Source organism: Artibeus jamaicensis, unplaced genomic scaffold, assembly GCF_021234435.1.
Source record: "Artibeus jamaicensis isolate MK-2021 breed Jamaican fruit bat unplaced genomic scaffold, CSHL_Jam_final contig_354, whole genome shotgun sequence".
Taxonomy (NCBI): Eukaryota; Metazoa; Chordata; class Mammalia; order Chiroptera; family Phyllostomidae; genus Artibeus; species Artibeus jamaicensis.
In genome coordinates, this window is record NW_026521803.1 from 4,514,834 (window position 1) to 4,532,164 (window position 17,331).

The window sequence follows — 17,331 nt, forward strand, 5'->3', positions numbered from 1 at the left end:
TGGCGGTTGGCAGATCCCAGGCATGGGGTGGCAACGTGCAGACCCAATGAGGGTGCAAGGTGGCTGGATGACCACGGTCACACATTCACACACAGATAAACCAGGCAAAAAAAAAAAGAACAGTGAAAACAGACTGTTCAACCCGGGGCCCCAGCGACGGGAATTAAAGCTTAAAAGCACTGATTGGAAAAACTTTTGGGGGATGACGTGCTGGGAGAGGCTCTCAGCCTCACAGGAGAGACCCAAAGAGTCCTAAAATGTACACAACCCCACCCACCCAGAAATCAACCCCAGAGGGGCCCAATTTGCTTGTGGGAAGCGGCAGAGGAGACCAAAATCCGAGAGCCATTGCTCCCTCTCTGACCCTAACCCTACCCCCACATACAGCATCACAGCCCAGCAATGTGAGTTGTCCCACCCTGGTGAACACCTAAGGCTCTGCCCCTCATACATAACTGGTGCCACCTAACAAAAACATTTTGTCTCAAGCAGAATAGCTCAAAGCCCCAGAGCCAATACTTCTAAGTGACAAAGAGACAGCCAACCTATCAGATGAACAGTTCAAAACACTGGTGATCAGGATATTCACAGAACTGGTTGAATTTAGTCATAAATTAGATGAAAAAATGAAGGCTAAACTAATTGAAATGAAGGGAAATGCACAGGAAACCAATAGTGATGGAAAGGAAACTGGGACTCAAATCAAGGGAGTAGACCAGAAGGAAGAAAAAAATGACCAAACAGAAAACAATGAAGGAACAAGAATTCAAAAAAATGAGGACAGGCTTAGGAACCTCCAGGACATCTTTAAACGCTCCAACATCCGGATTATAGGGGTACCAGAAGGGGAAGAAGAAGAGCAACAAGTGCAAAACTTATTTGAACAAATAATAAAGGAGAACTTCCCCAATCTGGCAAAGGAAATAGACTTCCAGGAAGTCCAGGAAGCTCAGAGAGTCCCAAAAAAGTTGGACCCAAAGAAGAACACACCAAGGCACATCATAATTGCATTACCCAAGATTAAAACGAAGAAGAGAATCCTAGAAGCAGCAAGAGATAAGCAGACAGTCACCTACAAAGGAGTTCCCTTCAGACTGTCAGCTGATTTCTCGAGACCTTACAGGCAAGAAGGGGCTGGAAAGAGGTATTCCAAGTCATGAAAGGCAAGGACCTACATCCAAGATTGCTCTATCCAGCAAAGCTTTCATTTAGAATGGAAGGATAGATACTGTGCTTCTCAGATAAGCTCAAGTTCAAGGAGTTCATCATTACCAAGCCATTATTCTATGAAATGTTAAAGAGACTTATCTAAGAAAAAGGAGTTTAAAAATATGAACAGTAAAGGACAACAAACTCACAGTTATTTAACAACCACACCTAAAACAAAAGCAAACTAAGAGGACCGCTAGATCAGGAGCAGAACCATAGACATGAAGATCACATGGAGGGATAGCAATAGGGGAGTGGGAGGAGGAGAAGGGGGGAGAAGGTACAGAGGGGGAGTAGCATAGATGGTAGGTAGAAAATAGGGTGGAGAGCAAGAATAGTATGGGAAATGTAGAAGCTAAAGAACTTGGGACACATGGACATGAACTAAAGGGGGAAATGGGGGGAGGGGGTGTGTAGGGGGGAGGGGAATGAAGGAGGAAAATGGGACAACTGTAATGGCATAATCAATACAATATAGTAAAAAATTTTATCCATACACACACACACAAATACCAGGTTGGTATATTAACACACATGCTTTTCATTTCCAGGCTACACAAAGACATGCTTTTAGAGCTCTATTAATGTTATTAAAGCAAAAGACAATCTAAAACCTAACAACTAGAGAAACTGTGATCTTCCTATGTAGTGGTTGGTATAGAACACACTGATTTTGACTTTTTTTAAAAATTCAAATGCCATTTTGATCACTTATGGTCCAAGAACATTCAAATAATAAACCCATAACAAACAGATGTTAAAGACTGGTCTTCACAGATTACAGCCAATAATGCCACACTTGCCTATAACTTTGTCAACAACATAAAACCATATCCACACCTCAGTGGCCACCTAACTATTCAGGAGAGCTTCTTTAACTGTGAGCTATTGAGGCTATCAGCTTGAGCACTACTATTTTTTTAAGTTTGAATACTATATGGATCTCAGCAGAGGTGGAAGGAGCCAGCTCAACCTTAGCATAGTACCAAAATATAGCCAATCAAGGTTTGAATAAGTCACAGCAGTGTTTGCCAGCATGGGGAGTAGGAGGGGGTCCTCCTCAAGGTTAGAGACAAATTGAGCCATTGCTCTAGGATGGAATGTCTGTGGTCTCCAAATATTTTCTTCTTTCAAGCTTCAGAGACACTGACTTCTCTAATCACCTTACCTAAAGGAGGTGTTTCCATTATGTAAGAGGCCATATAACTTCAAAGAGGCCATTGACTTCTTTAATCACCTTACCTAAGAAGATGGCCATCAGATTCTAACATATTATTCAGTATTACCTTAACAGCAATTATCAATAACTGAAATGATTATAACTTTTGTGTGTGTTTACTTATTTTCTCTCTACTACAACAGAAGCTACAGGCCAAGACAGCTGATTTGTACTTTTAAGATGCCCTTCCTTCTCTTCCATAGTCTGTATTCTATGATATCCATCGTTGTATCCAGTGGAAAATAAATTCAAAGCAGTAGAGTAATTGACAGGTTCTTCTACAGGAGTAGACGCTAGAGGAGTGAGGGAATACATCTGATACTAACAAATCAGAATGAGTCAAGGAAATGTTACTGGACTCAAGGACAGTATGATTACATAATAACTATAACAACTGATTGTTTACTGATATAATACCTATAAAGCTAGAGGAAAAAACCAGCAACAGGTGGATTTCTACCAAAAGTAAACAAAATTTCCCTAACATTTGGATTAAGTTTAAAAGTTGGCGTTGTGCTAAAATCTAGAAAAAAAGTCAATATCCCATTAATCCAGTTGAGATCTAATTTTAATACACTGTAGACTCTACTACTTTCTCCTCTTCCATTTGACTTTACATTTTCCTGACCTTTTAGTCCAATATACCATCTATTCCCTTTCCTCTTTACCTAATATTTTTATCCTTGTCTATAGCTATTTTAGAAATCCTTGAAGATGTACTCACAAAAATAGTGAAAAAGAATGGCTGTGGAAGTCTGAGGCCAAGAATAAGAAATAATAACAAAAATTATAGCTTCTATTTATTGACTGCTTACCATATGCCAGGCACTCACTTGTTCTTCACAAAACCTTATGAGGTATTATCCATTTTACAGATATGTAAACTGAGACAAAGGGAAGTACCTTGATCAATGCCACATAATTTGTAAGGCTAGAAATCAAACCAGGCTACAAGATTCGAGAGCCCTTGTTCTTCACTATATTGCCTTTTACCACAACACTGTAAGTCTTTACAAACTTAATGAAAATTCTAAGGGTACTAAGATTTCAGCAATGAGATGGTAAATATACTAACTACATTAATTTTAACACATTTTTTAGATTAATACTTAAATTTGGGTGACTTTCTTTGATAGCAAGGAGCAAAACAAGGACTTGAACAAAAATATTAACTACTTACATAAGAAGACCAACAGACTCTTCCCAAGTATGTTTCCTAAAGTACACAACATTGCTTAAGACAGCAAAAGATTTATGGATCATCACTTACTAGAATTAAGTTAATATCCCAAGGGCCTAAATCTTTGTATCCCTGACACTTTCTAGTATATTTTGTTTCTTCTATGACATTGTCATTCACAATATTTTTACAAACACACTGATAGAAAACTTCTGACTTGCTTCTATTCCCTGACAGCTGTGAATGTTTTGTAACAGACCCCTAAAAGAGCAACAGAGAGCTCAACCAAACTATATGCATTACCCATTTTAAAAGTGGCATTAAAGTGGTATTAGGTAATTTCTAAAGCCTATTTAAAATCCAGTCTACTTCTCTAGAGGTTACATAGCTTTCATCATACTTAGTAAGAGTGAAAAGCCTCAACATATCAACGAAACTTCTACATACCCCAGAAAATGTGAAAACAATTGTTCAATGGAAGAGCACAACATAATTTTTGTAGTTTTGACTATTTCTAAACTACGCATTGATCATAAAAATTCTGTACCATAAAAATCTAAATAAATATGCTGATAACATACAAAACTCCAAAGTATTATGTATAAATAATGAGTTTTTATCCTTATTAAAATACCCAACTGCCCATAAAAAAAGTGAGTAAGGTTTGCTAACCTTTCAAAGTCACCTTGTCTTGTAAATTTGGACAACCTATACACAGCCCAGTTGTTAAGTTGTTTAGAGGTCATTCCTCTTCCATTATCTATCACTGCAACAGCAGGTTTTCCTTGTGTTTCATCAAAATGCTATAAAATAAAATAAGTTGAAAAAGACAAAAAAGTCACATTAAAAGTCATATTAAAAATATGAAAAGTTAAAGATAGAAAAAGTGATTCAGTGGGCTCGCTCACACATTTCTGGTGGAAGCATAAATTAACACAACTTTCTAAAAGGCACTTCAGCTATATGAATTAAAAGTCATAGAATTCTTCAAGTCCTTTAATCTAGAAATTTCATTTCTTACAATTTAGCTTGAAGAATTAGTCAGAGATGTCTATAAAAACCTGTAAGGATGCTCATCATGCCAGCACTGCTTGCAATGCATTGCTTAAAATATAGGGAAAAACCCAAATGTTCAATAATAGTAGGTAAATTTATATTATGCTTTACATTATAATTCATGTAATAGTCCATAAAACAACCTGAAGGAATGTGATATTACATGGCAGAATATGCATGATACGGCAATCTACTTACTGTTAAGAAAAAGATCACAAAAAGCCCAAAATATACACTATGATCACATATATGTATACATACATACAAAGAAAAAAGGGTATATGAAAAATGTTAACAATGGATGAAGAGATATCAAATAGTTATTTCTATTTTATTTTATCTTTATTTTCTAATTTTTCTCCAATGAAGTTGTCCAACTTTTATAAAAGGAAAAGTTAAATTAATTAACAGTATTATTGTCTTACCAATTTAATCTGTATTCTTCTAATTCCAGTGTTACAAGAAGTAGCAGACAATGAATTGTCAATTAATTCTGCAAGAGCAAATGCTGGAAAAGAATGAGAAAATATTATTGCTTAAATTTTCCTTCTCAAATACCTCATATCAAAGTTCAAAGTAGAAAAAACTTTGAAGTACCTTAAGCCATCATTTTTATTTTCCAAAGAGCTAGAATTAAAGTATTATCCTGATTCTAATGATGCAAAACATAATTAAAGGCATCATCACCAATTACCACCAGCATAAAAAAGTAGTCATCCAACAGTACCCGTAGAGCACTATCTGGCATGAGTCAGCCAGCCATGATTCCTGGCCTCAAGGAGTTTATAATATAAAGATATACATATATGTATAAGAACACAAAACTTTAACCATAAAAATCAAATAGTACTCTGTGGTATATAATTACATCATGCAGAAGTCAAAAGTAAGCACATATGGAGATAAGGAGGAAAATACAAAGCAACTATAAAAGTGTCTATTAAGAGGTAATTTAGATATAGAAATCATATGATTAATGGCAACCTGCCAGATGGTAAAACATGTCTGATTTACTGACACAGAACTGCTATTGATATCCTACTATGCAACCAACTTGATGTTCAATTTAGCACTGGCCCTGCATATAGTTAAGAATAACCAGAAGTAACAGCAAAGGCAAAGGAAAGAAGTAAGGAAATACCCAGGAATATAACAAAAAGTCACAAAAATCAGAGCAAGGGCCTAAACAATGACATTCCCTACTTATTCATATGATGATAGTAGGAATGAAAACTGGTAAAATCAATCTGGAAGGTAATTAATGTATATGGAAAGTCATAAATGAGTATATCTATTGACTATGATTGTACATTTAAGAAATTGATCCCCAGAGAAAGAATTAAAGATTCAATCAGCAGGCAAATATTTAAGTATCCACCATTTGTCAAGCATTGTTCTATGAATGAAACACAACAGACAAAAATCCTGTTCTCATGGAGTTAACACTCTAGTGGAAGAAGGTGGGAAATCAAATATAATCTTAATTAATAAGTAAATTTTGCAGCATCTTAGAAGGTGGTATATGCTATAGAGAAAAGAAAGAGCAGAAAATACTAAAGGCACAGAGGAAATGCAGTTGCAATTTTAAATAGGGTGATCAAGGAAAGTTTTGTTAGGAAGGTAACAGATAAATCAGACTTGAATGAGGAGACGGGCTATCTAGTGTAAGAGCATTCCATGAAGAGGGCACTAAGCTGAGAATAAAACTGACACCAGAGTAAACAATCAAGAAGAGTTGTGAAAACAAAGTCAGAGAGGTATAAAGCAGAACTGCTAAGGTCGTGCATGTAATTGTAAAGAGTTTGGTCTTTATTCTTAATGAAATGGAAAACATAAGTGTTTTTAGTAGAAAAATAATAAAATTTGACTTCTCAACCTATATGTGTTCAGGCATGAAAAGAGATGAATTATGAGGCCAGCGCATAATCTAGGTGATGATGGTGCCTTAGTTGTAATGTTAACTATAGAAGTGGTAAGAAATGGTCATTTCTGATAAAGACAGAAGATAATGCCAGCAGGATTTTCTGACAGAATTAATGAAATGTACAAGACAAAGAGGAATCAATTTGATTTTTTGACTTTAGCAACTGAAAGGTTAGGGCATTTGAATGGGAAAACTACATGCAATATAGGAATCTGTGAACAGATCTGGGTTCTCATCTTAGATGTTCAGTGGAGATGCCACACAGACAGTTCCTGGATACACAAGATTTGAAATTTAGGAATAACTTTGTTATTATTTTCAGTATTTAACTAAAAATGAACATTTCTGGACTTCCAGCCAAGATGGAGGTGTAGGTAGACACACTGTACCTCCTCACACAACCAAAATAAAGACAACAAAAATTTAGGAATAAAATAACAACCAGAACTGACAGAAAATTAAAGTGTATGGAAGTCAGACAGCCAAAGAGCTGAAATAGACACATTCATCCAGACCGGTAGGGAGGGCGGAGTCCAGCAGCAGAGTAGAGACTCGGCACAGGAAGCGGTGACACCAGGTGTGTAAGGCACCCTGGGTGCACAAGATGGCAGCAGGCCAACCCTGGGCATGCAGGTAGCAGCTGGCAGACCCCAGGCACGGGATAGCAACGGGCAAACCCAGCAAAGCAGTAATTGTGAAGCAAGGTACTGCGTGCAAGGTGGCTGGCTGACCAGGCAGCATGGCACTCCCATGTTCGTGCAGATAACTGCAGAGTGAGACAGACTGCACAACCTAGGGTCCCAGTGCTGGGAAATAAAGCCTCAAAATACTGATTGAAAATACCTGTGGGTTTGAGGTGCAGGGAGAGACTCCCAGCCTCACAGGAGAATTCACTGGAGAGACCCACAGGGTCCTAGAATGCACACAAACCCACCCACACAGGAATCAGCACCAGAAAGGCCCAATTTGCTTGGGCAAAGCAGCGAAAGTGAAATCCTACAGAGAGCAGAGTAGAACAAGCGCCACTGTTCCTATGACTCCGCCCCCATGTACAGCGTCACAACCCAGCAAGGCGGTGGCTCCACCCTGGTGAACACCTAAGGCTCCGCCCCTCATACATAACAGACTTGACAAGACAAAAAAAAAAAAAAGGCCAAAAAGAACAGATCAAAGCTCCAGAGCAAATACAACTAAGCGACTAAGAGATAGCCAACCTACCACATGCACAGTTCAAAGCACTAGTGATCGGGCTGCTCACAGAATTGGTTGAATTTGGTCACAAATTAGATGAAAAAATGAAGGCTATGCTAAGTGAAATTAAATGCACAAGGAATCAATAGTGATGGGAAGAAAACTGGGACTCGAATCAACAGAGTGGAACAGAAGGAAGAAAAAAATAACCAAACAAAACAATGAAGGAACAAGAATTCAAAAAAAAATGAGCAGAGGCTTAGGAACCTCCAGGACATCTTTAAACGTTCCAACATCCGAATTATAGGGGTACTAGAAGAAGAGGAACAGCCACAAGTGGAAAACTTATTTGAACAAATAATAAAGGAGAACTTCCCCAATCTAGCAAAGGAAATACACTTCCAGGAAGTCCAGGAAGCTCAGAAAGTACCAAAGAAGTTGGACCCAAAGAGGAACACATCAAGGCACATCATAATTGCATTACCCAAGATTAAAATGAAGAGAATCCTAGAAGCAGCAAGAGATAAGCAGACAGTCACCTACAAAGGAGTTCCCTTCAGACTGTCAGCTGATTTCTCGAGACCTTACAGGCAAGAAGGGGCTGGAAAGAGGTATTCCAAGTCATGAAAGGCAAGGACCTACATCCAAGATTGCTCTAACCAGCAAAGCTTTCATTTAGAATGGAAGGGCAGATAAAGTGCTTCTCAGATAAGGTCAAGTTAAAGGAGTTCATCATCACCAAGCCATTATTCTATGAAATGTTAAAGGGACTTACCTAAGAAAAAGAAGGTAAAAAACATGTACAGTAAAATGACAGCAAACTCACAATCATTAACAACCACGCCTAAAACAAAAACTAAAGAAACTAGATCAGGAACAGAACCACAGAAATGGAGATCACATGGAGGGATAGCAACAGGGGAGTGGGAGGAGAAGAGAGGGGGAAAAGGTACAGAGAATAAGTGGCATAGATGGTAGGTAGAAAATAGACAGCAGAAGGGCAAGAATAGTATGGGAAATGTTGAAGCTAAAGCACTTGTGACACATGGACATGAACTAAAGGGGAGAATGGGGGGAGGGGTTGTACAGAGTGGAGGGGAATGAAGGAGGAAAATGAGACAACTGTAATAGTATAATCAATAAACTATATTTAAAAAAAGAAGCATAAACAGGTAGTTACAGAATAGCCATGGGGATATAAAGTACAGTATAGGCAATCAAGTAGCCAAGAACTTATACCATAACCCATGGACAATGGTGGGGGGATTGCCTGAGGGAGAGAGAGTGCTGGGTGGAAGGGAAAAAATGGGGGAAAATCAGGATAACTGTAATAGCATAATCAATAAAATATAATTTTAAAACATTAAAAAATAATTTTAAAAAGGCCAAGTAAAAACTGTATCAAAGAAGAAGTGATAACGTATATTAAATAACGCCTTGAATAAAATGAGAACTAAAAATTGATCACTGTGTTTAGTTGCCGGTAACCATAAAAGAATAAGTATAGGAATGTGAATAAGAGATACCACTAACAGTGAAGACAGTCGACTATTTTGAGAAGTTTTCCTATAAACCAGAGCAGAAATCTGGGCAGTAGCTGGTGGAAGAAGTAAGACTATGATGTTTTTAAGACTGAAGAAAAAAGAGCTTTTCTATATGAAAAGAACAATGTCAGAAATAATAAATATACTAGTTACGAGTTCAACCTCTGAAGTTACTCTGCTAGGGTTCAAATCCTAACCCAACACTAACTCTGGCCTTGGCAAGTAACCTAAAATCTTTCGGCCTGTTTTTCTGCAAAATAGGGTTATTACCTAACATTAGCTTCCACACAGAATCAGGGATTAAATAAGAAGATGCGCATAAAACACAGCAGTGCCTGGCACTGCAGCTGATAGCAGTAATAGTATTAGTAGACTGCAGCTGACAGCAGTAATAGTATTAGTAGTACTTAAGATAAGAATATGTATGGAAATTTTCACAAGAATATTATATTAAGTCATTTGCAAAAAAAAATTTAATAACCTAAGTGTCTGATAATAGAACATTTCAGTATACTCTTATCTAATAGTGTTTATCCACTAAACCAAGTATATATTGACATACATTAAAGCTGTTCATTTTTTTAAACAAAAGTTAAAATAATAAGCATCATCTAAAACCACTAAAATAGAAAAAACATCAAACAATATGAAAAGATTTGAAGTGATAAACACCAAAGTGCTAGTGGTGGTTGTATCTGGATGGCTGAGATATAGATATTCTTTATGTTCTTTCTGCTTATCTATGTTTTCTAATTTCCTACAAACTGTAATGCACATACAATAAAAACATATTTTAATAAGAAAGTTAATAATAAACATCTAAGTAGTATTAAACACTTCAGCAGGGCTTAAACAGAAAAGATTCTCTAAATCAACTGATTTATAAGAATCATTAGCAAACAATTCAAAGGTAAAATAAAAACTGGCAAGAGGCAAAGGTGGAAGAAAAAAAAATGGAAACGAGAACACAAACCACTTATGCAGTTCAACTAACTACACAAGCTTACAAGGTAATGATTTTCTCAGGTGGGGGAGGTCTGTAGGAATTGAGGAAGAATTAATCAGAGAAAAGAGTATACATAAAATAGAAAAATGTTTGATACAATATGTCTTACGAGTTGAAAAGGAATGAATTCTAATACTTGGTTAGTTTTAAAGGAAAGGTGTGTTGCCCTGACTGGTGTCTCAGTTGGTTGGGTGTCATGCCACAAACCGAAAGGTTGCCAGTTTGATTCCCGGTTAGGGCACATGCCTGAATTGTGAATTCAGTCCCTGGTCGGGCAGAGTATAAGAGTCCCTGATAGATATTTCTCTCTCATACTGATATTTCTCTCCCTTCTTCCCCCTCTCTGTGAAAATAAATAAATAAAAACAAAAAAATTTTTTTGAGAGGTATCTTGACTATGAATTATGATGACGACATAGAAAATTATACTATAATGAACAGATTGAAGGAAACTCACAATGACTTGTCAGTGTTCTAAAAAAGCAAAATTATTTATTTATTTTTAAGCCTCACCTGAGGATGTTTTTATTGACTTTAGAAAAAGAGAAAGAAACACCAATGTGAGATAGAAGTATCGATTGGATGCCTTCTGTACGCTCCCTGCCCCATAGCCTAGTTTATATAACCTGGCCAGTAATCGAACCCACAACCTTTCGGTGTACAGGATGATGCTCCAACTAACTGAAGCACCAGGCTAAGGCAAATGAGAAAACTTTTTAAAGTAAAGGAATGGGCCAGATGATCAGAGGACAAGAGAGAGCAATAGTTTGACAAAATTAGTATAAATGGAATACTTACGCAAAGGATTTTGTCCTTCACTTGCATAATATTCATACATGCCACTTTTAACCAGTGTGTCATAGTGAGGCAGGAATTCAATTCGTTCTTTTGTAGCTGTTAGTAGTAACTGACTGACTGACTGTAGAAGGTATAGAGTAACTCCATCTTTAACAGTTTCATCTGTAATCAAAAGGTAGTATCTTAAACACAAAGCTAAAATCAGAAACACATGAATTTATTAACTTTAAATATGGAAATTATATCTTATTAACTTTAAATATGGAAATTATATCTATGAAATATCTTTAAAGATGGTACAAGCAAACCCCCAAATAATGACTCAATCTATAAATTCAGTTGTGTTTTGTTAAGAGTATCAGTTGAATAGGCCCAAATACTCCCATCCATCTGAAACCTTCAATTCTTAGTAAGTTAAATATCACAGAAAATGAGATATGAAACTACATTAGAGTGGTATCAACATGAAAGGAGAAGAATGGATAAATTCAAAAGGAAATCAGGTATGAAACACTGGCAGGTCTTAGAATCCAACTAGGTAAAATAAGATAATGGAAGAATCCAAGTTTGTTAAAAGAATTGGCTTCTTGAGGGCCTACATGGAAGGCCTGTGGCTAGGTGTTGCATAAGGTCTCATCTTCTATAGCCATAATTGATTTCAATTATTGTTCTACAATCTTGCTTGAAAAATAGAACCTCTGCACAAACTGTGAACATAGACAGTTTCTTCCCTCACCCCAACAGAGTAACCAAAATCATCAATAGTTTTTAGATGTCCCTCTATATAATCAAATAGTTATTGCTTTACAATGTACTAGAACATATTAAATATAAAAGCATACACTTAACATTGCTTACCAAAATTATCAAAGGTAATTTCTTTCCTACTTGTTGTTGTAATTACAAATTTTTCCTCAGGTGAAATGCCAAGTGTCTATCCAAAATAATAGAAATAAAATCAATTATTACACAAAGAAAATAAATGTACCAATCAAATTTACAAAAATATAAAAATACTTATATATCATAATCTTGTAACGATGGCTACATTTATTTGTCTAAGTCTTAGTATTTTTAAATTTTGCCTTTTCATAATTAAGTACAAATCTATCTATAAATTACTTGCTTAACCAGGCTGTTTTTTACTGCTATTATATGCCACCTAGGACCACAAGTAGGTAGGTAGGATATTTTCGGAAAAGTTTTAACATCAGCAGGCTCCTCCCAGAAAAATTCGAGTCAATATATAGGTAAATTTATTAACCTTAAACACGTTCACAAACATCAAATATTGAAATACATTAAAAACAACAGTACTAAAAGAAAATAGAGTTTAACATTTTAAAACACTGAGATAAAAATAGCCATGCTATCCAGGTAGAAAAGACTATATCTATTATAACCCTTTCCAAAAGAATAACTTAAAAAACTTAAGACTAATTAGAAGAGACAGAGTTAGCATCCTTAGGAGAAAAAAAAAGTTTTCATAAATAATGATGAAGATCATTACAGAGCAAAAAAACTTAAACAATAAAAAACAGAAAAATACAAAATTAAATAACCAATGAACACATAAAATACTAAAATTTCACAACCAAAAAATGAAAAAAACATGAGTTAATGTTTTTATTAAAATTGTATATATATTTAAAATTAAAAGACACAGGCTTTTTATAAAATTAGATAACAACAATGTACAGAGAAAAAGCTGATTTCTGCTTCAGGTAATGATGGACTGTCAATCCAGACCAACCTTACTACAGAAAATTATTTTAAAAATATGTAGACTAATGATACTCAAGTCTTTAAAAACTCTTAGTCACTATTGAAACTAAGGCATCATCTCCTTATTCTGAATACAGACATGTTAAAGGAAAAGAATAAAGCATTTATCCTGCTTTCTTATACCAACTGTAGCTCAGGTTAAGCAAATAGCTCTAGTTGATGAGGCAAAGTCATTCTTCAGTTTTCAGGCCAGCTCTCAATCCACTGAGCTACACCAGTGAGGGTGTGCAAACTCATTCTTTAAAGAATGTCAGCTAATAAATACAGGAGGAGTAGCAATCATAGGATGTACCATCAGATCAAAACTTTATTATGGAAGGATTAAGCTGAAATCACTTGAACCCACTAATTCAATTTCAGCAGTGCTAAGAGTGAATGAAATATTCATGTATTATATGCTTCCTGATGTGATGTAATATTAAGTACCAGAACCACCTATGAAGATTTGCATCCCCACCCCAAAGAAGTTGAACTGAAATCTTAATTACAGCCTTAAAAAATAACTCCTAATTTATAGGTGTATGAAGGTAGGACAAGCTAAATTATACCATAAAAGAGTACAGACAAACCCAGAAAGTGAAATATTAAAAAAAAAACCTAGACTGCTTCAACAGATCAATGTTAGGGAAAACTAAAGAGACTGGGGGGAAAGAATTTTGCTCATATGTTCTAAATTTTAGAAAATTAAGAAACATAAAAAAACAAGTTCAATATGAGAACCCTGTTGGGATTCTGAATCAAAGAAACCAACTATTAAAAAAAAACAACTATAAAAAGACATTTTTGAGGCTATGAGAGAAATCAAAATATGCAGCTATTAGATAGTATTTAAAATGTTAATTCTGATGGCATGATAATAGAAATGCATGCTGAAATATATAGGAATGAAGTGAACTAAGACCTGGAATGTGATACAAAAGACAAAAATTATGCTAGTGTGGTAAGTACTTGGTAACTGTTGAATCCGAGTGATGAGTATATTTGTATTCATTATACTATTAGCTTTCTATACATTTAAAGCTTTTTATAAGAAAAACTTTTATATAAAATATACTATGATAGACTAGTGGGAGACAATGGAGGACAGTGAAACAGACCCACACATACATACATGGAGAGGTTAGCAAAGAGGAAAGGTGATATTACAAATTGGTGGGGAAAGAATAAACTATTGAATAAATGATATTGAGACAACTAGTTAACTTCATAGCACTAGGTTAGCATATTCAAAAATAAATTCCAAGAGAATTAAGGCAGCTACATATTAATCTAAAACTGTTGAGGGAAAACAGGGGAACAATTTTCAGAAGACAAAAAAAAAAGATTTCTGAAAATATAGAAAAAGTGCAAGCCATAAAAGAAAAAATAAATGAGAAAATATGAAAATATTCTCCTTCTCACTAGTTAACAGAGAAATTAAAACAACTTGATTATCATTCCCATGAGGCTGCAAAAATTTTTAAGTTGGGATAATAAAAAGTATAGGCCTCCAGATAGGGAAATTGGACCATACATACACATTGCTGAAAGAACTGAAAATTAGCATAACCATACTAAGAGCAATTTAGTATCATTTAGTAAAATTAAAGATTCTCATTTTCTATATAATTCCACCCTAAAGAAATGAAGCTACAAACAATAACTAATGGGGTTAAGAGTCTATGAAACAGAAATAAAAATTGTCTTTACAGATCTTTATTAGGTTTTTGTGTAATCTCTATTTTTAGTTCGTTGGTACTTTATTTCTACAATGTCTCAATTGTTAGACTATGTTCTTATGCATCCTGTAGAACAATGTTTTTATAGGTACCAAAAAACTATATGCCAAACTGCATTTTTAAGATATATGTCGTTGTACATCTAAAACATGTTTCTAATTATTACAATCTTTCCATAATTCTATTATTCAATTAAGACAAAAAAGCTATCTTTTTGTATGTTCCCTATAATTCTGTATAAAAATTATTTCTTGAATTTATAATTTTCTTAATATTTTATAGCTGATATTGGACAAACATAAATTAAATATTTTTATATTACACATTTATTCAAGGTATCATACCCTTCCAATGGCTCTGTTCCTGAATCACCCATAGACCAGAATATTCATAAAACCTCTACAAAAATTTGGGTGGTAACTGGTTGAAGCAGCTTGTACCACCCTAAATAACACACACCCTACCTTGCATTAATAGACAAGAAGCAGCCTTTCCTATCTGTAAGGATGCTGTCCATTTTACCATGCAGGATTTATGAGGAATGTAGGGAGAAATTTGTTCAAATCAAAGCTTTGCTACCCTAGCAGCGGGAATTTTTTTATGGATATTATGAATATTATGAATTTTCTATCATTTACCTTTCCTTCTTTGTTTTAACTTGTAAGACACTCAAAGCTAATTTCATGGCTCAGCACTGATGTAAGATACTATTGAATGAACACCCACTTATTAACTCTCCTCAGGTTACTATTCTATTCTTTCCTATATGTGTTGTCTTTTACTATTTTTCTTTTCATCTTTGGAATTTTTAATATAATATACCCTATGTACAAAATTTTTTGAAGGAAGAGATTGATTAATTAATAGCTATAAACTATTACATCAGGCTCCTGTCCCCAAGGAGTAAACAATTTTTTTAAAAAGTATCATGGTATAGTAAGTGCCATAGTAGGGTAACAAGATACAGTGGAACCATACAAAGACAAAAGTAGGCATTTCCTCAAAACTGGGGCTGGAGAGGAGGATCTGCATACATAGGCTTACTGTCTAGACATATTTAAGGAATAGCCAATTGAGTCATTTTTCTAATCTTTGATTCTACAAGGCCACAAGGTCTCAGGTGAGCCCACAGCTGCTTATTACAGGTCTAAGGATTTCTTCCAGATCTACTCTTTCCTCTTCCTCCCTCTTGATTGCTCCCTTTTTCCACAAGGTGAGTTCTCCCCAAATAACAATTTAGGATCCACAATAATTTTTGAACTACGAACAGTTACTGGTTTAACTTTTAATGCAAAACTTTAATTTAGCACACTATTTTGCTTCCTCCCCTAACAAGGAAAATGACATGAAAGACTACACATTCTGAGATGTTTATCATGGCATTACTTAAAACTGAAAGCAATGTAAATGTTGACAAAAAAAAAGATTTGTCGACATTTTACAGACTTGTTTATGTAAACAGCAGTACTAAACAGACCATTTCAAACTCTGATTATGAAAACTTGCATTAAAACAGAAAAATACTGGCAATATTAAATGAAAAGTAAATATGCATTACAGTTATTTTTTAAGATGAGGGTCTAGAGTTTGGGTGGTGAGCACATCACACAATAAACAGACGATGTATTATTACATAATTGTACACTTGAAACTTATACAATGTTATGATTCAATGTCACCTGCAATACATTTAAAACTTTTAAAAAATGGGTGAAAGAAATAACCCCAACTGTGTAATAGTTATCAGTGGTTATAAAATTTTACAATGCATATTTACTTTTTCCCTGTGGTTCCATATTTTCTTTATTATATTTTTACAATAAAAATAATAAACATATGATTTTTTCCTCTTTGTGGGATAGTTTGATACAAAACACTCATCAAACAAGTATTCTTCTATTCGCTGTTAAATCGCATGGGAATCTGCCATATCAAAGCACAAAAAGAACTTCCAAGTACACACATATTTGTTGTCATTCAAATATTCATCAATTTAGGCATTTACTATGCGTCAGGCACAGTTCTAGACACTGGGAATACAGCTGTGAACAAATCAAAGTCCTTGCTTTCACGTCGCTTGTGTGGTTCTTGATTTCAATTTCTTCAGCACTACACAGAGTTGTCTCTAGAACAGTCCTAAATCATCAGCCCACTCAAATTAAAACACTTTCACAGAAACGTCGTTTTCCTTAGTAGATTAAGAGTTCTTTATAGCGTAAGAAAAACCTCATTTGGTTAATGCAGGGCATGTCAACATCAGGCAGCATCACCACCTCTTATACATAAAACGCTCCACAGGTCAAAGTTGGTTTTTTCACATGGTCCTTAATTTTTAAAGCCAACTAATACACTGTTTTCTTTGGTGTTCTACAGTGACCCACGGGCACCCTCCCAGTTAGTTCAGGAACTCCCAAGGGCCAGGGCTCAGAAAACCAGAGAGCAAGCTCCACCTGCGAGACCAACTTGGACAAGTGTTTCCATTACGGAAGCACCCTTCCAGCGCCGGCGAGCGCGGGTCCTTGACAGGGCGACCCGGGAAATTACTGCATCATTTAATGAACCTGAAGTAAATCGTCTCCAGGAATTTCACAACTTTTAAGCATCGCCACCCTCCTCACAGAGCCACCAGGTATAACTAATTCTCCCTTCTTTAAAAAATAAAAGTTCCACACGAAAAAAGACACAAATGGAGTACTAAGGT

The 17,331-nt window shown here is 35.3% G+C and overlaps 1 protein-coding gene and 1 pseudogene across 1 annotated transcript in view; both read right to left on the reverse strand.

Annotated features, from left to right (window-relative positions):
- Nucleotides 1–17,331, reverse strand: part of SMCHD1 (structural maintenance of chromosomes flexible hinge domain containing 1) — a 152,596-nt gene that overhangs the window by 134,471 nt on the left and 794 nt on the right. The window contains exons 2-5 of the mRNA XM_053664170.1: nucleotides 11,986–12,061; nucleotides 11,128–11,289; nucleotides 5,090–5,172; nucleotides 4,281–4,411 (exon numbers count right to left, since the gene is read on the reverse strand). Coding sequence (XP_053520145.1) covers nucleotides 4,281–4,411; nucleotides 5,090–5,172; nucleotides 11,128–11,289; nucleotides 11,986–12,061 — 452 coding nt within the window. The remainder of the gene's footprint in view (nucleotides 1–4,280; nucleotides 4,412–5,089; nucleotides 5,173–11,127; nucleotides 11,290–11,985; nucleotides 12,062–17,331) is intronic.
- On the reverse strand, nucleotides 1,243–2,363 carry LOC128627236 (ATP synthase subunit g, mitochondrial-like; annotated as a pseudogene).